Here is a 25,378-nt window from a genome sequence, read left to right on the forward strand (position 1 = left end):
GTGAATCAGAGACAATGCAAATAAACTTCACGTGAAGTTTTGATCCAGAGATTTCTTTGAACTTTGGAAAATGTGTGTATTTCAAATAGATTAAGTAGATCCACGAAAAATAAAGTTTTTTTAATGTAAATTAAAAAAAATTGTGCATTTAGTGTATTTCATTTATTTGCTTAAGCATACTCCTTTAGCACAAGTCGTGCCAAGTTTAGTCAAATTTTGATCCTAAAAATGTTGAAAAGTGTAGCAAGTACAACGAATTCAAATGGAAATTTTCTTATTAAAACTTTGATTGTAAGGTTGAAGAATAAAATTACACTATTTTTTTTTTTTTTTTCAATTTCCATCATCTAAGAATAATTGCTTACAAGGCAGCACCAAGTCCGAATTCAGTATAAATGTCAGAAGATGAAATTTAGACTCGGTCCGAATTCAGTATAAATGTTAGAAGATGAAATTTAACCAAGTTTTGTTACTTGGTCACCATGGCCAATAGATTTAAGCACCACTCTGCAGGGCCAATATAAGACTACACATGCAGAATTACCACGCCCTCCAATCAAAGTACCCTGCAGGCTTGAAACCACCCTAGCAACACTTCTTATATGTTTGAAGGAGTCTGCAATGTTGCGATGTTTACAACCAGACTTACTACCAACCGGAGAATGTTATGTCATTTAATGTTGTTCAACCTACAAAACAGTAACTGCCAACACATGACAATACTACCAGCACTTTAGGTCCTTGGTGGCTTTGGTCGCTAATGTGTCACAATCGTATCATGTAATGAGGTCGTGGGTTGGATCCCAAAACACATTTAATGTTAAGAGAATATTGTTTAAGATGGATTAGTGTATAATATCTGTATGGTTACATATTGTAACAATGTAATTTTTTATGCAAATGTTAACATGGATTAAAACTGGTGAAATTACAAGAAAATAAACTGGCAAATATGAATCAAGCATTTTTACCACACTAGTCAAGTCATCAAGTGCATCACACTGAAAGTACGGCCGCAAGACGGTTTTATGTAAATAACTGTTTAGTATGTGAAATCAGGTACTTAAGTATGATATAAAAAATAAAAATAAAATTATAAAATATGGTTTTACTGTAGCAAAATTTTTTATATATGTTAACTCATATTTGGAGCAATAAGCCTAATTGTTGAAAACCAACCATTGAGATAAAAATTGCACATCCTGTGCAATTTTTGCCAACCACTGATGCTTTTTGTAGTCAGGTTATTGTAGCTTACATAGGTACATTGAAAACAAAGGTATTTAAAAAATATGAGTATTAACTTCAATGTAGGTATTGAAAATAATTATTGAAAATTTCAAACATATTAAGAAATTTTGTAACATCAATATGAAGCTTATATTAACTCAGGGAAATTTAATTTGCCTTTAACTAATACCAGAACCAAAACTTTTTTCTTGTATGTAGCCATGGTTGTGATAGAGGGGGAGGGGGGTGGGATGGACAGAATATTATATAAACTTGCAACATAAAAATTGTTTTTACATATAGTTTTTTATTCTACAAAATCATAACCATTCAGCTTGTTTACGGTAAAATGAGAAAACTGGTCCGCTTCAACCCGTAGTAGGGGACTGGACACGACTTCCGTGAACAAGGTTTTCCTGTGTGTTCACATCATCAGGGTTTGATTGACTTAGGGTAAGTGCCACGTGACCATATCCCAACAAATTGGTGCATTACTTCCAGACACTACACCACAATCAGCCTCTGGAAGGTTTGAGGTAAGGCAGGTGGAAATAGTAGAAAACCTTCGACTCAGGGTGTTGAATGGTATTCGAGATGAGATCCGCATCCGTCCACGCCGCTGTGACTTTAAAGAGACAACAATGCCCCATGAGCAAGAAAATAAGTGAACTGATGTTTCATCTATTTTGTAATGTTACTAATGCCGACATACTGAGTGGGAGAGAGCAGACACATAATAAGTTAACATTGGAGACGACGTATACTATACGAGACTGTAGACAGACCTATAGTAGTCGCATAAAATTAGTCAAGTAACATAATATATTTCACAGATATTTTATTAATTTACTTTTGATTTTAGTAGTTTTTAGCAAAATATGTCGAGTAAATTCATGTGTAAAATTGTAAATAGCCATAGTTAGATATTGGTTTCATTTAACATTAATGTAGTATAGATGGATTATTTAAGTTAAATTATTTCATTTTAAATAACATATTTATCTCATAAAAACTTAATTAAGTTTTAAATATTATATTACATATACACACAGAATGTTTTAATTATCCTTTTTCCTTTTGTGTGGTGATACACGCCAAAGATTATTTATAAACTGGCAGTAAACAAATGGTAGAAGTTGTACCAATCCCAAATCAGGATTAGCGGGACGAAGCACCGTCTCCCTTGCTGCCGGTAAGGCTGTGGTAGCTTTATGTCCACCACTAGGCGGTGAGTGGTGTGGTCATGTAGGTCAAAGCCACACAGGTGGGAGAGGTGTTAGGCATTAACTGTTTGCACAAGAAACTAAATTGTTTTCAATGGCACAGCAGCTTAATGCCTGCTGTCCACAAATCAATGTTATTACAAAATAGCACTTTTAGCACCACATATTCATTGTTATTTTTTAGTGAGTATGGCATACTGTTTAATCTCGCTAAAGAAACATAATTTCCTAACAGTGTGTGTTTGTATTCATACATTACATACATTTACAAATAATTAGTGGCCATGTTGGTTATGTGTTCAGATCACTCATCTTCCACCAATTAGATCCGTGTTGGAGTCCTTGCTGGTTCAAGATTAGGATTTTTCGCAAGCTGGAAACGTGGAAGTTGCCGTGAGCTGGTGGACTTTGTCCCAATTCTGGAACTCCTGTTTCCACCACCAATGCCTTCAGTCCATCTCATTGTTTAACAATTCAATTGTCTTTAAGCACATCACTGTCATTTAAATGCTAAACCCTACTTCATTCACTATATGCACTATACCATTTGATAACTAAAAGACTTTTATAAACTCATGAACAGAATATAGTAGGATAGAAATGTTAATCATGGGTCACCTCACCTCTACTATATAAAGCTCTAAAAAGCTGTTGAAGGTGAAAGGAAAAAAGTAAAATTGTAAGAATATCATAAAACTTACACAACTTCTTAAAACATCATGATTAATTTTATTCCCCATACTATCTCCCCATATCTTAAACATTATGAGTTGATCCACTATTTTGTAAGAAAACATGGCTCATTGGACCTGTCAAAAGGGCACAAACTGAAAACTTATTTTTATATAATACAAATTTATTACTCTGTTCATTTGGTATTGCATTTATTATGATAAAGAAACACAAAATGTTTCATTAAACGTCAGCTATACAAAAGTGGAGTTTGCAATATTCAATACCATATCATAAATATACTCAATACATCACCTATGCCTCAGATACAGAATAATAAAGTGAATAGAAATTACTCTATCATGAAGCTATTTGCATCATCAAGTAAAACTCCATTTGATTGAATTAATTACTACTTGATATGTGCAAATACATCAAAACTAAATGTATGAAACTGGAATCTCAGTGCCAGTGTCATAACACTCATATCTCTATTGTGTGCAAGTCTTGAAGGTAAGCATAAGGGTTTATATCATACAGTTATGTACAGAGGTTTAAAAGGATGAGACCTTCAAGATATAAGTGGGCTCAAAACTTCACAGGTATGAATACTCCATTCTCATGGATTTACTTTATGCCAAAAGTAGTTGGGTGCCAACTCTAAGTTATTTAAATTTGGACAAATTCAATACAATAATCAATTTCATTGAAAATTTAATTTAAATTTAACTGTAAATAATTTTTTTGTTGCATTTCAACATTAAGCATATTTCTAATATCCCAAATACCAACAAACTGACGTTGACCGGGGCTTCGCCCTAAAAGCCTGGTTGGACTAAACTCCCTTCCTCGACCTTCACTCGTTCCTTCCCGGCATGGAATTACCGAAGAACGTAGTCACGTGTTTTCAAACAGCGCGCCACAAACTACAGGAAGATGGCGTTTCAAGCTCAGTGCTTCGGTACAACAACGGCGCCATAGCAGACCGGAGCTGAACTAACCTGGATCCTGTTTATGTTAGTTTAGTAATACATAACTGTATGTTCGCATGTAGCTAAGTAACGAGAGGGCATGTATTTTTTATGTGAGTATTTTAAGAGTGCTTTTCTTGTTTACCCGTGGCACATAACTAAATGGTTCGACAGAAGACGCCATGTCGCCGGTGGGAGAGCGCCCCTCTGGCCAGTCTGCAACCAGCATCGGTCGAGGTGTGACGCACATGCACCCCGGGGACTTCATACATTTGCATCGCCCAACTCAACTTAGATATGTAACGTAATTCAATCTTAATAAATGTTATATTATCCTCGGGGCTCGCCTTGGCCGGCAGACTGTTTAACCCTTAGCGGGACTTTGCCAGACAGCTAGGCGATATCATCTTGAGCGACCACTGCATGGTCCGACTCTTGCTTAGCTCAGTTCGTGTCGTGGGTACTGTGTAACCTGACGTCCAAGTATAATAAAAAACCGTACTGAGTTCACCATGGTATTTACTGACCACTTGCCAGCTCTCCCAGCTATCAGGTATGTGGGTCGCCTGCAAGAGCCCACTGGAGTGTGCAACCATCTTCGTCATGTGCAAGCATTGCCAGGTCTGTGTGCTGACTGGAGGCCAGGTCAGTGTGCTGACTGGAGGCCAGGTCAGTGTGCTGACTGGAGGCCAGGTCAGTGTGCTGACTGGAGGCCAGGTCAGTGTGCTGACTGGAGGCCAGGTCAGTGTGCTGACTGGAGGCCAGGTCAGTGTGCTGACTGGAGGCCAGGTCAGTGTGCTGACTGGAGGCCAGGTCAGTGTGCTGACTGGAGGCCAGGTCAGTGTGCTGACTGGAGGCCAGGTCAGTGTGCTGACTGGAGGCCAGGTCAGTGTGCTGACTGGAGGCCAGGTCAGTGTGCTGACTGGAGGCCAGGTCAGTGTGCTGACTGGAGGCCAGGTCAGTGTGCTGACTGGAGGCCAGGTCAGTGTGCTGACTGGAGGCCAGGTCAGTGTGCTGACTGGAGGCCAGGTCAGTGTGCTGACTGGAGGCCAGGTCAGTGTGCTGACTGGAGGCCAGGTCAGTGTGCTGACTGGAGGCCAGGTCAGTGTGCTGACTGGAGGCCAGGTCAGTGTGCTGACTGGAGGCCAGGTCAGTGTGCTGACTGGAGGCCAGGTCAGTGTGCTGACTGGAGGCCAGGTCAGTGTGCTGACTGGAGGCCAGGTCAGTGTGCTGACTGGAGGCCAGGTCAGTGTGCTGACTGGAGGCCAGGTCAGTGTGCTGACTGGAGGCCAGGTCAGTGTGCTGACTGGAGGCCAGGTCAGTGTGCTGACTGGAGGCCAGGTCAGTGTGCTGACTGGAGGCCAGGTCAGTGTGCTGACTGGAGGCCAGGTCAGTGTGCTGACTGGAGGCCAGGTCAGTGTGCTGACTGGAGGCCAGGTCAGTGTGCTGACTGGAGGCCAGGTCAGTGTGCTGACTGGAGGCCAGGTCAGTGTGCTGACTGGAGGCCAGGTCAGTGTGCTGACTGGAGGCCAGGTCAGTGTGCTGACTGGAGGCCAGGTCAGTGTGCTGACTGGAGGCCAGGTCAGTGTGCTGACTGGAGGCCAGGTCAGTGTGCTGACTGGAGGCCAGGTCAGTGTGCTGACTGGAGGCCAGGTCAGTGTGCTGACTGGAGGCCAGGTCAGTGTGCTGACTGGAGGCCAGGTCAGTGTGCTGACTGGAGGCCAGGTCAGTGTGCTGACTGGAGGCCAGGTCAGTGTGCTGACTGGAGGCCAGGTCAGTGTGCTGACTGGAGGCCAGGTCAGTGTGATGACTGGAGGCCAGGTCAGTGTGCTGACTGGAGGCCAGGTCTGTGTGCTGACTGGAGGCCAGGTCAGTGTGATGACTGGAGGCCAGGTCAGTGTGATGACTGGAGGCTAGGTCTGTGTGATGACTGGAGGCTAGGTCTGTGTGATGACTGGAGGCCAGGTCTGTGTGCTGACTGGAGGCTAGGTCTGTGTGATGACTGGAGGCCAGGTCTGTGTGCTGACTGGAGGCTAGGTCTGTGTGATGACTGGAGGCCAGGTCAGTGTGATGACTGGAGGCCAGGTCAGTGTGATGACTGGAGGCTAGGTCTGTGTGATGACTGGAGGCTAGGTCTGTGTGATGACTGGAGGCTAGGTCTGTGTGATGACTGGAGGCCAGGTCTGTGTGCTGACTGGAGGCTAGGTCTGTGTGATGACTGGAGGCCAGGTCTGTGTGCTGACTGGAGGCTAGGTCTGTGTGCTGACTGGAGGCCAGGTCAGTGTGCTGACTGGAGGCCAGGTCAGTGTGATGACTGGAGGCCAGGTCAGTGTGATGACTGGAGGCTAGGTCTGTGTGATGACTGGAGGCTAGGTCTGTGTGATGACTGGAGGCCAGGTCTGTGTGCTGACTGGAGGCTAGGAGGGACTGAATCTCGTTCCTCACACGGGCGACGAGTCTCTGCCAGGGCCGTGTGCTTTTATCAGATGGTGGCGCCCAAACTCACGACTGTTGACAATTCACACCCTCCGGAACCACGACAAACATACCTTACCTACTAACAGGATTTCTGCAGTACTTCATATTCCAGATGTTCTATTAGTTGCATAGACTATTTGAATATTCCTGTTTTTTTGTTTACAACAACTTTTAAGTTTGTAGTTGTATCTCTGAATCAAAACATATTTTGTACATTTGTGTTACGTAAATAAAATTTTAAGCATAAATTATTCCTTTTTAAGAGCTTAGTTTTAAAAATAAAATGAATTTGAAGCAGTTAAATGCAAAAATAAAGGAGAGTTGAAAATTTTAATGATTTTAGAACAATTGCTAAAATTATTTAATAGATAATTTTTTTTGCGCAAGTTTAAATACCAAAACTATGTCTGTATATATTAAAATTCTTATTATCTAAATGAGGTTAATGTTCATATATCACACAATGACACATTATTAAATCTAAAGTCAAGAGCAATATAACTGAAATAACACAAATTTACTATGAATATCCACCCATTGCAAAATATATTTCACTAGCTGCCCGACCCGGCTTCGCACGGCTATACTAATGGAAAAAAAATTAAGCCACATCTTCCATTTACAGTATTGGTAAATAAAAAAAATTCAGTGAAAATTTATTACAATGCTGTATAATGTACCGGAGAGAAAATGAATAGCACCGATGGTTTCCCGACTCGTGCACGCAACGTACAACTGATGTACCCGTACTTCGCTACGGCAGTCTACAGGCAGATCACTCTTGCGCCGCTCATTATACATGCCCCTCCTTGTGGGTTCGCCACTGCAGAGGTGATGCCCGTTGCCATGGAGATGCAGAAGGCATGTACAATGCAAAATCTTGTTCTCATGCAGACAAAGTACCCACTGTTGCCTGGTTTTAACCACCCATAGGATCTAATTTTCAGAAAATGTCATCCTGCGTAACATAAGGAACATTACTATGAAGTTTCAAGTCTGTAAAATATATATACTTTAAAAAAAGGGCATTTTTTGATATTTGAAGTACCCGCAAAATTTCAACGGTGATGAGGACTGCACTAACAATGAAATAGTCATTAACTTCTAGCGCCTGCGCCATCGTCAACACACACTTTGTACGTGTACTGCATGATGTATCTAACACCTTCCAACGCATTTGATTCTAAATTGGACTTTTAGTAATGATCCCTAATGTTATTGATAATATAATATAGCCTATAGCCTTCCTCGATAAATGTACTATTCAACACTGAAATAATTTTTCAAATCGGACCAGTGGTTCCTGAGATTAGCGCGTTGAAACAAACAAACTCTTCAGCTTTATAATATTATATAAATACTTGTATAGATTATAATGAAGCACAGTAAATTCAAATAACTAAGGTTAATGGGCTTTACATTAGTGCAATACTTTTAAAATACTTTTAACAGGGGTGCTCACAAGGGGGGGTAACGACGCAGACTGCGTCATTAAAATTTCAGGGGGGGGGGGGGGGGGGGGTGGTTAAAAGACGAGAAAAATGTATATATTATTTACATAATTATAACTTCTAATGTGAAAATACGTTTCTGGTGCTTTGATAATTGAAAGGGATCTTGTAAATCAAATTGGCAACCCCGCACTTTCCTCAACAAAAGCAGTTTGGCATCTGTCGGTTCAGGATGGAAATATTACCTGATATATGACCAAAATTATTATTAGAAAATCATTTTTAATTAATGCAAAATGTGATAAAATATAATACTAAAAAAGTATAATATTATAAAATAATTGAGTAAATCATTGAGAAAATGGCATAAAAAATTTCGGGGGGGGGGGGGGGGGTGAGTCATAGTGTTTGGGGGGGTGGGCACCTCTGCTTTTAAGGTGGATTCACAAACTCTGCTTAGCATTTGACCTTGACCAAGGACTAGGCCCCTCCTATGATCAAGACCCCAACTCTCAACCCCCCCCTCCCCTTCCCCTGCCGAAAAGCAGTATTTTCTAACTTTATGTAAGCATGTGTGTTTTTTTTTAATACCCCACCAGCCCCACCTAATAAACATTAATTATTACGTAAAAAGTAAAACACAATTGTACAATTACAAGTGTATAATTATTACAAGCTCATTCAAGGGTTAACTATGTCTTGCATATGCTCATGACTGGAGACTTCATAGCTACTATTGTGTTTAGCCCGGACGCCTGCCTGCTACTCCCCAGTCTCGACAGAGCCCACCGAGTGCGGCTGTCTCCACACCTCAACCACTTCAGCTCTTATTACTGACACAGATCCATCTGGTATTTCTAATTAAATATTTAACACTTTTATTATTTCTACAAGGCCTACTTTAGGAGGCAGACAGTGTAACTTAATTATAATTCAGTTATACGGACTTCTCAAAAAAAAACAAATATAACTTTGTCCAGACACCTAAACCCAATTCCATACCACTGTTTATTTAACTGTATTATATTTACGATTCTTAGACAAGGTAACCACAACTTGCTTTGTCCTAGACCTCCGTCATTACACTGACTCTGGCATCATCCTCAACACAATAACAAAACATCAACTACTCAAGTCCAAAACACAACAAACTGCATCACTGTTATTTTCATTTGCAAACATAATCAAGTCCATAAACAGCATCTTACCAGATTTTTGTGTATCTATTGGTTCGACCAGGTGTTTAAAAGCTAGAGAGACTGACGTGTGTGGGATGCTCTCTCAACAAGTATAAAGTGTTCCTGGCGCTCAGCGCGAGCCAGTCTTGTGGTTGGATATAATCAGAGGTAGCCCGGTCTTACACCCACTTCCCTGTTCTTCACAGCATCAGCTTGGTCAGCATGCCCTCCCACATGACTGCACCCAAGGCAAATGAACGATGCCGTATAAACACAACGTACATAACCCTACACATCGGGCCTAAGGGGACTGCCACGCCCCCAAGACTACGCATGAGGCCTAAGGGGACTGCATAGCTCCCAAGACTACACATGGGGCCTAAGGGGACTGCCATGCCCCCAAGACTACACATGGGGCCTAAGGGGACTGCATAGCTCCCAAGACTACACATGGGGCCTAAGGGGACTGCATAGCTCCCAAGACTACACATGGGGCCTAAGGGGACTGCATAGTTCCCAAGACTACACATGGGGCCTAAGGGGACTGCATAGCTCCCAAGACTACACATGGGGCCTAAGGGGACTGCCATGCCCCCAAGACTACACATGGGGCCTAAGGGGACTGCAAAGCTCCCAAGACTACGCATGGGGCCTAAGGGGACTGCATAGCTCCCAAGACTACACATGGGGCCTTAAGGGATACACACCGGGCTTAAGTGTCTACGACGCCCCCAAGACTACACATTGGTAAACACATGCCTGCATAATTCTCTTGGTAGACGTTTATGCCATGGCGTATCGTTTACTTATGTATTAAAAAATATAAAAAATTCAAAATAAAATAATTAGTTTGATGATTTACTTACAACCCATTTAAATTCTAATAATAATTAATATTTTGTATGACAGTATTTATTAAAGGATAAAAATTATTATTAGCACCTACAAAACTGCCTTTTAAAAAAAATATTTATAATCGTAAAAAAAATGTGAATGTACTATAAAATAATAGCACATTTTGAAATTGACTTAGAATTAACTTCAAACAATTTCCTTTTTTATAATTTTATTGGATTAAATGCATGAAAATGTCAAATATTAAATTTTATCAGTTCCTGCACTTATTTACTCAATCAGTTGAAGAAAGAAAGTACATGCAAAATGTTGTACAAACCAATCGAACTTCATAAAATCTTAAAATTGATTTACTTACCTACGTACGTACATATGTACGCAAGCAGGCTACAGGTGGATGTGAAGGGCAGCATGGAATGCCTGCATTTTAACTTTACGACCTATGTGCATACGTGCCTCAAGGATAAAAATTTATCCTAATGTGTTTTATTGTCACAAATTTTATAATACTTGACCATCTGAACATAGTGTTATGAAAATATGCATACTCCTTTTTTAAAACCCAAAATATTTTTTTACTATTATAGAAATTAGTCAATTTTTTTTTTAACTACGCATGTTTTGTACTCCTGGTTGAACATATATAAATAAATCATTCCTATTGTTTCTTGATTGTTTTATATAATGGGTGTGAAACATATTACAGTAGATGTTAAAAATACTTTTTGTTAAGCTACTGATACAAATTCATTAAACTATTGGATGCTTGTTAGTTTGCTACACTACTTATATAAATAATAGCACATCAATTTCATTAGAGCATTGGAACAATTATATGAAGGTTCAATCAAGTTTTTGTTCTAATATATACTTGTTCATGTCACACACGCAGAATAACTAAGAGAGATAACTGTCTCAAATTTTTTTATAAAATGATACGGTAAAGGCAAATTCTATTGTCAAACTATTATTTTAAAACAATGAATTTTAACTAAAAGCATGTTATTGAACTTCCACAACTAAATACCATGGTGAAAATATAACCACTAACATCAGTGTGTAATGTGATATCAATATTACATAGTACACACTTCCAAAATTTGGAAAAATTCTTTTAGGTTATTGCTAGTTTTAATAATCAATCCACTAATCAATTACAATATTTACGAAAAATTAAAAAAGTTCTGTGGTCACCATTTCTTCTTTAAAATTTCAAACAGACAACATGCTTGAAATGTCAACATTTAGAAATAAGGATCTGTAGAAGCATGATTCCTATAAACACATACTATAACATACACAGTGCTAGCTAAACATACGAACATAGCTGAAATCAAGCATCAATTAACATTCACGTTAGGTTAATTTTAATTAACTAGAGCAGAAAATGAGTGAAATATTTGATAGCAGAAGAAGCCTAGATGCACCAGCTTTCACCTGTTGGATTGAGAAAAAATGAAGAATGATGTCGCAGGAGGAATGGGCTGAGTCTGGTTGCCCATGTTGAACTCAGACAGACGTCTAGGACGAGCTGATATACCATCATCATCCATTTCTGTTAAGCAAACAATATTTTACAAACATAAGTCTGAAATACTAAACCTTGGGCAAAACTACAATCTCGCAGGCCAATTGACACAAAATCAAATTAAGTGGTTTGTCAATAACAATAAAAATTTACCAGCAGTGAAAACTATTCAGTATTTAGTAAAATATTGGTTCAGATGCTAACAAACAAAGTCAAAATATTGTATGTTAACTTTCAACATTACACAGTTTTGAAAATCCTATCCTAGTATCAAGAACATTGAAACATGTTTCGAACAGACTTTTTTCAATAAATTGACTTTCTTTGATTTTGGTTTTGTTTTTGGCTCTGCTAATGCAGTAATGCCCAAGGAAAAATTACTTTATCTTACCTGTTAGTATTTGAAAAGATAAAGAAGGCACTTCCTTCTGGAAGAGGTTGGATTGTTTTTTTTATGCTGACTTCCGACAGCCTCCGAGGTCTAGCAGACTTAAGATCCATTTCAACATCATCTTCGTGGAATTCATCTGAAAATTTTGCATTGCCACTGCAAAGCTTATAGAACGTGTACTGTAATTCCAAATCTCAAAACATTTACAAAGTTATATAAATCGTAATAAACATTATGTTTCAGTAGGAACGCGAAGCTCAGATTCTTCAACAGTGGAAAAAAAAAATCCCAGCTGTTTGAATGAGATAATACAGACTTGCCTAATATACTACACTAAATAAAAACAAAAATGGATCAATAAATAATGTGAAAATTTAAAAATATGGGTATTTCAGTAACAAACATTAGTTATATTTTTTTGTATTTTTCTTTATTTGAAGGAATAAATATGACTTTTTTTTAAGAAGACAAATGTTCTAAATAATGTTAAACTTAAAAACCCGCCCACTTTAAATACAAACTTAGTTCTGATTAAGTTACATAAAACTTATGATATCCCAATTTCAAAACATTTCTTTGTTAATTATGAAAAAACATTATTTGCAATGAACAGCCCAATGTCCATAATTTATAAATTATTACTTCTCTATTTTACAGGATGATTAGAAATTAGCACTTATTTGTAATTAATTTTTTTCTCATTTCTGTAGGTTAATGTAAACTTGAAGATTGTAACTGTTAGTTTTATTAAACAAAAGAGCTTTTTCTCACACGAAATATAGCAAAATTTTGTCATTAAAGCACAAGAAAATAGCTGATGAACTCATAAAAATGTTCAAATACACATATTAAAATGTTAAAAAACATAAATACCTATTCATTGTTTTCAGTAATTTTACTTATGAGCACTCTTTGGTGAAGATAGTTTTTGCAGTACGCATGTAACACCTCCATTTACATTTTAATGTATATTATGTACAGCTAGACAAGCCAAAATTACAAAATTTGCAAACAAACTTTAACTAAATAAATTAAGTTGTATACTATTAATCAATTTTACATAGAAAACATGTAGAGGCCACAGGGAGAATAATGCAATGAACATTGCCACAAGCCTGTCAGTTTTCTGGAGGCTGTCTCATCTGCTCCACTAAAGCATTCCATCACCGCTCCATACTGACCTGGGCTCAACTTATTCACGTCTCTGACCAGCCCGTCAGCCCGTCACTGCATGTCCGTCTGTAGGCCTAATGTATCTAGCTAATTGGAACAACGAATCATATGTATTAAATTATGTTTAAAGTTTGGCTACTTTAACATGAGATAGGTTGAGCTCATTGGAAATTAATCTACAATCTCATGTTTCCTGGACTGACGGATCAAATTGTGTAACAAAAAGTACCTTTGTTTCTTTAGGAATAGGTTTGCTGATTTTTTTAAGAGTAGAGATGTTCCTTATGTCCGCTTGTATGGGTGCTTTTTTGCGATCCTGTTCTCGTTTAGCTTCAACATTCACATTGTTTTTAGATTTAGGACAGCGAATCAGTGTTCATCAGCATGTTGGTTGTTGTTGTTGCCGCGCGTGACACTGCGCTTATCTCGCTGCGTCGGATGTAAGTCACGGGACGGACTACCGTTACCTGAGACGCCCGGAGTTGCAACTCTTGTCAGTTTTATTGTCACTCAATGATTTCATTGAGGCTTGACTAAGATTTATCACTGCCATTATAAGATATGAAGGAGTTGTTTCATTTCAGCAGTTTTGGAGCGTGAATCAGTAAGCAGAGATTTAAGAAAAGCATTTTCACTTCTTAAGATCAATCTTGACACAAAGCAATTAAATATTTCTAATTAAGTCTTCTAATTTAAGAGATTGAAACTTGACTTCCATCTTTGGTTGTTTCTGGCCTCTAGCTGGATTGGATCTCGTTTTCTTGGGAGACGTTCTAAACATGTTCACATGATCAGCTTGTTCTAGGTGTAGAGAAAAAGCTTCATTATAGGGCAAAATAGAATCCAGAGTGTCAGATTGTTCTAATGTTGTAGAATTTGGTTTAAAAACTAATTTCTTTGGTGACTATCTAAAAGTGTTCAAGTGCACATCTTGTTCTGATACCGAAGTAGACCCATCATTTAGGAGTAATGAAAACCCCAGAAAACCAAGTTGGTAGATCAACAACTAATTAATAATGATAAATTCACAAAACTTGGCCACTACTTCGAAAGTAAATGACTATTCGTTATTTTGAGGTGTTTGTATTCGAGGTTGAATTGAACATGAAAAAACTATTCATAGTCAAGAACTCAAATATTCACTCAAATATTCACACAAGCCTACAAAAAATGCTATATCTGTGATGTCAAAATGCTAAAACATAAAATTTTAATGCTAAACAGTGAAATTTTAAATGCTATAAATGCACATTAATGATGTGATGTTTGAAAATGTGTAAACATTTTAAGTGTGGAGAAAACATTTCCAAATATAAAACAGTGGAAGAAAATTGAAAAAAATTATTGGAGTTGATCTTTCTCCCAGTTGTGTTTACACTTTTGTGTTTTGGTAATTTTATAGTTTGTGCACAGTTTTTAACAATTCGAGTGAATGGTGTTAAGAAATATTTATTAGATCATTTAAATGTTAACAACATTACAAATTATGGGAAGTATGAAGAGTAACAACTTAAGCAATAGGTTTATAAGGTCAGGTCAGCTACATTAATATGTATTTTGTACATACTTAATGCATACATAATATATAATACGTAATTAATAAAGCTCATCTAACCTAACAACCCTTTCATTATGTAATCATTCCCCTATTTCCCAGAAGCTTCTATTCTGCAGAATTATCAAAATATTTATTATATTTCTAAATAAGTCAAATAACATTGTATTAAACCTAGCTGTGAACAAAATTAGTTTTATTAATTTATCCCATTTACTTAGTACCTATGAAGGACGTCTTTCGACATTTACTAAATATAATCTTGTCTAGTGTTTTTCTGCATTAATTATTTATTTTAACCCTTAGTACTATATCGAAATCCATTCTAATGCTTTTACCTGCAAAAAACATGTTACAACTAAATGAGCTCTACTTTATTTTTAAGGACTCTACTAAAAAAAATACTCACTTATGGACTGAACTCGACGGTATAAATACTGAACACTCTGCTTTACTCAGCTCAAAAATTTGCAGACTCGTCCATCTCTAATTTAATACTTTTATATGTGACTGAGGTCAAATATTTAAAAAAAAAATACTTTTAAACATCAAACAAGGTCCTGAAGCCTATAATTATCATAAGACAGCTTAGTTAAAAAAACATTAAATGTTTGTTATAGCCATAACTGATAATTCCAAACTTGCTGCTCTCCCCAATATTTTATGATTTCTTCCAATTTTAACATTTAATCTTAAAAAATAGCAAGCCTAAATGCAATAGTCTGGCATTTACACACCTTGATTTTCCAAGTTGTCATCATACGCGTACTCTTCACTTTCACCGATCTCCAGCCGAACCTTCGTGTGACTTCCAGTTTCTTCATCCTTCTCTGACCTGTGCTGAGAAAGATGTAATTTAACAAAAACAGCCAATAAGAAGCAAAAGAATTTTAATTTATATTTATCTAACAAGTACATGTTGGCAGATATCATTTCCTGACTTCAAAAAGTTAAATAATTAAGACTGACAAATATTACAAAATTAATTACTGTAAGATAAATAAATAATGATTAATCTAAAATAAAATTCAAGCAAAACACCTCATTACCACAAAAGCTAAAAAGTCTAAGATGGAATAAGAATGTGAGAATAAGGTGATAAAATACTAAATTAAACTAAGATATTTTAACAAATTGCAATATTGTGTGAAACCCACTAAATATCCTATTTATAAAACTCCAAAGTAACTTGCAACAATTAATCTAATCAATAATTTCTGCATAAATGTCTACTATTTAGTAAAGACATTTTAGAAAATAATAATAATAAATTCTATTAATTCCTTTAAATTTGGATTGCCAAAATTTTAATCAAAATATATTTTTAAAATATTGGCAAAAGTACTGCTACAACTGAAAAGGACGAACATACTTTTGCCATTCAAATATCTGTTCTCTCTTCAAAAGAAGCAACATTTTCACAATATAGGTTAGTACATATTTATAAAAAGAGTATTCAGGATATTTTCAGTAAATTTTTTTGGAAGTAACCAAGAATATAACATATAATAATTAAGAGAAATTTTTAACTGTAAAATTTATAAATAATATAAACTGACACCTGATACAATAAATTTCACTGTGTACTTTAAGAAAACAACCATCTCAAATATTTAAGAAATAGGTACACAAACTACATTTCTGGAACAACCATTTGGCCTTCTTCCCGGGATAACCTTGGTACCATTAGTGACAAATGTGGTGAAAGGTTCTACCAGGACATAACTCAAATAGAAAAGCATTATCAAAGCAATTGGAGTGCTGCAATAAATGCATGTTTCTCCACATTTCTTTACTTTTATGTTGTACAGGATGCTTTCCAAAAGTAATGAAATGTATTTAGTTAAAAACGAACACATTTTTGAAATTGTTCGGTGTACCCTCCACGAGTGTTATCATTCCACTGCCTCTCCCCAGCCTGGCCCCCTCGAAGACCTCGACAGAACCTGCTTCAGAGCCGCTGTCATGGCCGCTTCAGTAGCGTCTATGCTTCGAGTGGGTTCTTGATCCTCAAAAACAAAAAACCGTCGGCCGGAGCTAGGTTGGGACTGTGGCGTGGGTGCGACGGCTTCGCCAGAAACTCACGGACATGCAGACAGTGGCTGGGCGCTGGCTGCACACCTGTCGCACGTTCAATTAGTCTGTAACGATGCGATGCACAACCGTTTTCGTAATGTTTAGCGTGTCTGCTAATAACCAAACAATCATTAATGAGTCACGCACACGAGTCACATGTTGGCCGTCCAGAGCCGAGGTCACCGGCCACTCCGTCGTGGCTCTCCTCAAACTTCTTCCCCCAGCTCGAAGCTTGCACGCAGCTTAGAGCAGACTCCACATAGGCTTTCTTAGGCAATTCCCCAGTTTTGGCACTTTTTTTTTTGCTGAGTTTTGTGCAAAATTTCATCGCCCAACATCGTTCAATAATATCCGCCATCGCACGTCGTGACATGGTCTTGAAACAAGGGTGCACTAAATCAGCTATCCTGCCTCTTCTAAAGCTCCCAGTGGACTGAACTTTGGTGCAATGTATGGCTAATGGTCCCCCCCCCAATCGCCCAACTTGTTTGAACACGGTGACCATTAGGGGCGTTGCAAAAAAGTATATTTAATGACTTTTGGGATACACACTGTTATTTTTTGCTATTTATATTTGGAACTCTTGTTGCAAGTGTGTGTCATTTTGCTAGGTACATATTATACACAGATTGATGTAAGTATTTTTTAAAAATATCATCACATAAAAATTACACCTCCCAACAAGATTAATAGTCCAACTGTTACATACATATCAACACTTCAAGAAAATTGCTTGGGCTGATAATACTGTTCGATTCCATTATCCATTAACTCCAATACTAGAAAACATTTGAGTGAAAGTCTCTTAAGAATATTTACAATTTTTTACCAATTTTTAGTCTTCCTTACTTAAAATTATTAAAGAACAATGGTGGGCATCTTGCCACCAAAAAAAAACAATTACATGATGAACACAAAACCCAAAGAATAAAAAAAATTAACTTGCTTAACCAAACTGGAAATGCTGCCTCTTAAATTTATATTATTACTTCTTATAGTTGCACAATACTAAGCGCAATTAATATTTAATACATATTTTGTGTATATTAAATTAAAATGTTTGTTACATTCATAATTTTTCAACTAGTGCCATATTTGCCTTACAAATAACTAGCAATAAATATTTAAATAATTGTTTCACATGTTTTACTGCATCCCAACAAGCCTAGCCCACAACCAACCATCCACTGTGCTGATTCTAGTGAGTTTGGCCAACTCTAATGACTGCACCTGGCTCTTCCCAGCTTCCTGCCAAGCATTTGAAACATCATGGCACTGCTGCGCGCACATTTCCAATTTCCTCTCTACTGTTTGTGCTTCACAGGGTCGCCTTTCCAGACATTTGTACTTCAACAATAACTGGTTTTGGCATTCCCTGTCACACATTAAATTTATGCCCTGCTATTTCCAAACACCCTGCAAATACTAGTTTTAATTTTTGCATCATTATAGTGTTTTTACCTTTTAGTTATACTTTCATGAAGTTTAAAAACTGAAAATATCACCATTAATTTCACAATCTTGGAGCAGATATGAGTAAGTTTTAAAAATAATAATAATAATAATGATAATTAAAACAAAAAATAAATTTCGTACACATGGTTAAATATCTTTTAGTAAAATATCAAGGTGTTAAATAGACACATTTAATAAATGCCTTGTATTTATTACTGGGATCTGTGCAATATCACTAATGCAATACTCACATATCATCATCGACATCCTGTTCCTCTGCATGCGTCAACTCTTCATTTGCTTCACTCTCGGCTTCTCTCGCTGGCGAGCCACTGTGAGATTTCTGCTGCTTCTCTGCCTGATCAAATATCATTAATATTAATATAGCTCATTACAGCATTTAACTACTTTCATACCAATAAAGTGATAAATACATCAATAATTACAAACATTGTCACAGTACAAATGTTAACAATCAAAGACATTGAACAAATGTACAACAGTAACAAACAAAAATGCAGTATTTGATACAATGCCACACAACCTTTCTGTAACTGTATATCATTTACAGGATGGTGCAAGAATTATCTTTCTTTCTTAGGTTACACTGTGAAGAGGTCAAATACTTGCGCCCGCTTGCCCCAGGTAAAAACTTTTAAAATAATCGTCTGCCTAGCCAAATGAGCGTGGCACGTGATCAAGTGTGTGGAGAAATAAACAGTTTGGCAGGAGGCTGGCTCTTTCGTACTCCCCCAACACAATTTTCTGTAATGGTTCTCGAAAACATTGCAAAATTGACAACACGAAACACATTTAACAACTATTACACCCTGTAAGTTGCATCACTTTGCACATCGCACATGGCATTAAATAATCTTGTCTCTCTAAATAAAAGGCAAGATACTGATCCATTCTATGTCTAACTGTACAGCATCTGTCCATATGATAATTATATTAGTAATTGGTTCTCCAGCTATCTCGAAAACGGAAATTTTTTTTATCAATTACATAATAATCATAATTCTTCATTATTTAATACTAGTTCTGGTGTTTCCCAGGGAGGTTCGTTGTCATCCCTGCTTTTTAATATTTTCATCAACCATATAATGATGGTCCTAAATCACACAGCAAGCTCACTATTCGGGGATGATCTGAAAATCTATAGGAAAATTACCACTCTAAATGACTGCTTGTTATTACAAAATGATATTAATTCCATTAATCAATGGTTAATTATTAATCTGGTTGAACTTAATAATACAAAAACCAAGATGAAAACCTTTTCCAGGAACTATCTCGCTATTAAATTTGATTACACTTGTGCCGTAAATTTTAAATATTTGGCACAAATTTATTTTTCACCTAAATTCGAAACTTTGTTAGACCATTGTGCATACTGATCTAACCTTTTCTATTAGAGTTCCGCCACTCTTTCCCAATGCTTCAACCTACACCCAGATGTGATTTTGCCTTTGCTAGAAATTGGCCTCATTTTTCTCCCCGCCTCGAGTCACAAACCCGACCAGTAACAGTGTCCTACTTCGTGACCAGGAGAGCGCCTCTCAGCTGCTGCCCACAGCAGTTCAGTTCCCAGACCTCGGCTGAGGTTGCCAGTCATGCCCCATTCTTATGTTCCAGTACCGTCGGGCACAAGCTAGCATCCCCCACCGCCACTCCTATGCCAGGAACACCGGCCAGAGCAACGACCGGGGCCATTAACCTCACTAGGCCACAAGGACATACCACTGGCCGGCGAACTGCCTGTTTGCGCCATCTCCGGGCGACAAAATGAACTAACTTACCTTAGTTCAGCATTGGAGCGAGACCTCTACTGGCCGCTACCATCAACTCTCTCTAGTTCCCTTTTAGCCCGACAGAGTGTGCACCAGTTGGTTCCATAAGGACCAGGCTTACGCTAGTTACCCCTCGCGGTACTTCGGCGTACTAACACCGAGTTAGTTGCTCCTGTTACCAGACAGAGCACACTGCTTTCTTTCACCACCGATGCACCTTAAATCTAGGCAACCAGTCAGCTTCGTAATTTTATTTCGGTGGGCGGAGCAAGTTCTCCACGAGCCTATTCCAGCCAAACAGAGGCCAGTTCCCCCACTCCCTAAGCCTCCGGGCCTCTGCCCCAAATTTAACCAAATGTCGCCTTTTTGATTGAGAGATTCGTCCATCTGCAGTCACCGTGGTTGCATCTCGTCGGAGCTTATCAGCCACGACTTCAGCCACAAACTATCTCACTGCAACTAAATTAAGAGATGTAATCTCTTATGTTCGGGAGTGATTCCTAACTTTTATTTTTTTTATGCTTCTAGTGGGCTACTTACCATTAGTTTAGTCAAGTAGTAAATCCGTATCATGTCTCGCGACGGACTCTGCAAGTACTCGCGCTGCCTCTTCCGAGGGAGTGAGTCTCTTCATTCCACCCCCAGACTGGTAGGTGGAAAATTCAACGTCCTTTTTGGCTATAGTTGCCTCCCTGTTAACCTTTTGCCCTAAATTCTCCATTCATTTGCTATTCTTGACCACTGGATTCCTTTTTTTGTTCCAGTGAGGTTCAAGACTTAGTTCAAGATTCATTTCAAGATTTGGTTCAACATTTATTGCAAGACTTTTTTCGGCAAAATTTATTTCAAGACTTAGTCTACAAAATTTACGCCGGCCCCTCTGGAGTGAAGAATGCCAGTATTTCCCACTTCCTGTCAGCCAGTGAACAGTCAACGATTGAATATTGTAAAATCAAATAATACAGGATGTCCCTGGTTACACAAATTAGAACTTCGGCTAGACGTACAATAAAAATATGAAAGTGGTGTCAAAATGTTAGGTCATAACTTAAATTTTTTTTGTCATAGGTTCGCAGTATGTGTGCAGTGTCCGAGGTGAGGTGCCCAGGAAGACGGACATGATTACCCATCAGGAGAAAGTGAAGTGCGTCCTGTGGTACCACGAGACACAACCACCAATAACAGTGCAGAGAAACTTCCAGACCACATATGGAAACATTCCCCCCAATGTCAAGAGCATTAAGATGTGGTATGAGAAGTTCAAGACCACAGGATCGGTTGCTGACCTTCCGAAGTCTGGTCGACCATCAACCTCAGCTGAAAGGGTGGAAGCTGTGTGACAGTCATTTCTACGAAGTCCCAAGAAATCGGTGCGAAGGGCCTCACGTGAATTACAGATGCCAAAAAGATCTCTCTACGATATCTTACACAAACTTTAATGTTTCGTGCATACAAAGTGCAAATCGTTCAGGCTCTGTTGCCCAATGACAGTACACGTTGATATGACTTTGCGGTCAAAATTTTATCACATATGGAGGATGATAATGGTTATCTCCAACGAATTGCCTTTTCTGATGAGGAGCCTTTTTTTTTTGTCAGTGGAGTAGTGAATCGCCATAACGTGCGCATTTGGGGTTCACCGCCCCCTGGCGAGGTGACGGAGTGTATCAGAGGAAGTCCAAAAGTGAATGTTTGGTGCGCACTATTGCATGACAGAATTATCAGGCCATTCTTCTTCGCTGAGGCAACCATCATATCACCAGTGTATTTGAACATGTTACAACTTCATGCTGTTCCTCAGCTGCTTAAGTATCACCCCGATGTCATGTTTCAACAAGACGGTGCACCACCTCATTGGGGTTTGGAGGTCCATGCCTATCTTGATATGACCTTTTCTGGACAATGGATCGGTCGTGATGGACCAATGGTTTGGCCTCCACGCTCTCCTGACATAACCCCATTAGACTTCTTTTTATGGGGTTATGTCAAGGACGAGGTCTACCAAACACATGTACCAGATATTGCAACCCTGCGACAACGGATAACCAGAGTCATTGCATCGATCCCTCCAATGATGTTGGCTAATGTGTGGACGGGAACTGAATATTGACTAGATGTGCTACGTGCTACCAAAGGTGCTCATGTGGAAGTGTATTGATGTTTGAAAAAAGCTTGGATAGTTTCTCAACATTTTGTCACCAGTTTCGTTTTTTATCTTACTTCTAGCCGATGTTATTAATTTGTGTAGTCAGGGAAAGACTTTTCGGACATCTGTATATAGTCCAGCACTGGTGGTACCAACTAATATCTTAATTTAATAATTAAATTTATAAAATGTATAACATATTTTTAATTGATAACTTCTAATGGCCCTGGCCCCCTCATAATTAATTCTGATAATTGTAATTTTGTAATGTCAAAGAATATAAAAAGAAAATAATGCAAATTTTAACTAACAATAAAAATTGTTGGAAAGATTTTTCTAATAAGGAATTTATAACTGTAAATAAACCTCCCTCCAGAATGTTTTTCCTTTCACAATTTTGCACCACTGCACTAGTCTGATAGAAATAGAAGAAAACCTCCAACTCAATGCTCTGCTGACATGCAAGAAAAGGTTTCATGTATTATTGTGAGTTTTGAAATACCAATGAAGACTATCAATTAATTAGATTGCTGTAGTATTCTCTGATTAATATTTTTGTTTATGTTTAATGTTAGATTTTATGTTTTACTTTTAAAATGTTTCTTTGATTTTTTTATTTTCTTTATGCAGCTTCTTTACAGAATAGTGGTATACTATACAAGTTACACAATCTTTTTTTGCACGAAGATAAGCCAAGTTCTAAAACAAAAACTCCAATGTATCAAGCTTCATGAAAATACATACCTCTTCCTCTGCTTCTTTTTCAATGGCTGTTAAAGATTCAGCATCAGCAAGATTATCTACTGCGATGGCCAAGAAAACATTTAATAAAATATCTGTATTATAGTTGAGGAAACACTTCAACATAAAACACACATATAATCAATGTATTTGTATACTAAATTTATATATGAATAAGTTCAAGCACCATTTCTGAAAAAGCTACCAAACCAAATCTTATAATATTAGATTTATGCTTTCCGAAACTAAAGTGCCCTACAATGATATACCATGATGTGTTTTTTGTTTTGGAGGTATTCATTATTTACTTTCACATGATATATGTAATGTGGAGAAATTTACAGTCCCTCTTTTTATTCACTTACGTTATTAAAATAGTACATTTTGTGCGTATCTCCACTGACCTCCAATTTAAAGTTGTGGGAGAAAAGCTCATTTCTTAAGCATTTCCTATCGCTATCACATCGATCTATACTATTAAACAATTTATGTATTCTGTGGAAAATGCAGGTAATGGTGCCATACCTAGTAACTTGGAACAATATAGAGTAGCCCAGGATAACTGACAGTTACTTAGCACCACGCTAGTGAACACAGCTCTCTCTCGAGAAACTTAACTTTGTTGCGATGCATTTTAGACATTCCCAGTCCCAAAAGATTCTTCAAATTGAAGCTTTCCGACAGTTTTATATTTGCAGTAAACTGCTAGTGTTATCTTCATCATTCTTCGGTTATCTTCAGATCAGTGTGTTCCTTCCCTTTCACCTTCCCCCCTCTCTCATTATTTTCCTTGCCCTTCTGCGGTTCTCACTCCCATGTTGCGCATGCGCCCCTCTTCAATTTCTTGGTACTACATTTTATCTGCAGTGGTTTACCCATCCATGCTTATTTAAGCCCTGGATTGATATTACACCTTTAGTCACTTTGAGCGCACACAACTTGTGTTCGTGTAGGGGTGTTGCGGATACGGTCATGGGTGTGCAAGTATTATGCTTTGCAGTTGCGTTTGTTGGTTTGTTGTAGTGGCTCCTCTAGTAAAGTAGTATACATAACTCTCTTTGCTTAAACTCTTTTTCGGCTTGCCACGTTCTAAATTATGTTTGTTCACTTAATTGTGTGTTTGTTAAATACCGGTCATGATCGGATCCAGTTGTGGTATGTTCTTTAGTGCTCTTATTAAAGTCTTTAACTTTAATATAAATGTGTGTTTCGACATTTAATGTTTGCATTTAATCATAACGCACTCTTATGTTGCATTACTCATGATCTATTTGAATCTACGTGATATAACACATTTGTGTTCTAGTAATCAATAGTTTGCATTGAACACATGGGATTACTGACAGTGCAATTGCTTTGATCACCCTGGTTTGCATAGAACTTATTTATTTTTGTTACTGTGATATTCTTTTCGTAATCAAAGTATGTATATAATCATGTGTTTGCGCACCTTACGTAAACTACTTAGTCAAGAGCACACAATTTTGAATTCCATTTGAAATTATGTATTTGTACGTGTTTGTAATCATTTAATATTTTACTATGTATTTTGTAATTCTTATGAATGTTTGGTATTAGGTTCTTTATAAGTCCTTGATACGTACACCTACGCTTGTGTACTATGTGTTTAAGCACTTACAATTATATAACTGTAGTCATTTGTCCTTTCGAAGATGCTTATATATACTTCTTCGATATCTGTACATGCTTACACAATTTTCTGGTTGTTTTACCATTTTTAATATATTGTTATATTATTAACATATTAATGTTTTGAATTCTCATGTTTTTAAAAACAGAATGTAATAACTTACGACTGCTCCTACTATAAGGGGCGAAATATCCGCTTTTGAGTTATTTACCTCACTTGATCTTTCTTTTTACTGTTATCTCCTCAGTGGGTTGAAGCCTCCTCTAACGGAGATATGGTCACAATACTGTATGGTCACTGTATGCTTCATATTAATACTTGCTAGAAGTGAATATGTACCTTTTAATTTATCATCTAATAAAAATTGATTCTCAACTTCAAGTAATATTGCAAATGATTGCAAAATGAGGTAGAAAAACATAGTACGACTTATGGCCTAATATTAATATTTAGGGAGGCAAGTGACCTTGGAAAGTGATATTTCACATGTTTTATTTAAAAATACACAATATTATTTTAATTAGGACAATAAACTTATGAACATAATTTCTACTCTTGAGATCTGTATCTGCCATATGCCATGCCTTTTGTTTTTCGATAATGTTTGGATTCCAATATTTTATTTTTAAGGATGACTGTTTAACCTGCACTATGAAAAGTTACTTATGCTTACATCAGTAAATTTTTCTTATCTAAAATGCAGGAAACATTATACAACTCTTATTACTAAATTAACATATACAAAATAAAATATAATCAACACAATAGTTTTAAATAAAATGATTTCATATCCACTGTGCTAAGAAATTTA

General features: G+C 37.4%; 1 protein-coding gene across 13 annotated transcripts in view; it reads right to left on the reverse strand.

Moving 5' to 3' along the window:
* LOC134529870 (voltage-dependent calcium channel type D subunit alpha-1) overlaps positions 1-25,378 on the reverse strand; it is a 406,577-nt gene that overhangs the window by 205,169 nt on the left and 176,030 nt on the right. For 11 of the 13 annotated variants that reach the window (XR_010074727.1, XM_063364400.1, XM_063364408.1 and 8 more), the window contains 4 exons: positions 22,920-23,011; positions 18,488-18,594; positions 15,443-15,540; positions 11,978-12,113 (listed from right to left, as the gene is read on the reverse strand). Coding sequence is in view for 12 of the 13 variants with exons in the window: in XM_063364400.1 (XP_063220470.1) it covers positions 11,978-12,113; positions 15,443-15,540; positions 18,488-18,594; positions 22,920-23,011 (433 nt within the window). In the remaining variant the exon portion in view is untranslated. Of the gene's footprint in view, positions 1-11,495; positions 11,614-11,977; positions 12,114-15,442; positions 15,541-18,487; positions 18,595-22,919; positions 23,012-25,378 lie in introns of all 13 variants that reach the window. The other 2 variants (XM_063364404.1, XM_063364403.1) reach the window with 1 other exon arrangement.

This window comes from Bacillus rossius, chromosome 2 (genome assembly GCF_032445375.1).
Source record: "Bacillus rossius redtenbacheri isolate Brsri chromosome 2, Brsri_v3, whole genome shotgun sequence".
Lineage (NCBI taxonomy): Eukaryota > Metazoa > Arthropoda > Insecta > Phasmatodea > Bacillidae > Bacillus > Bacillus rossius.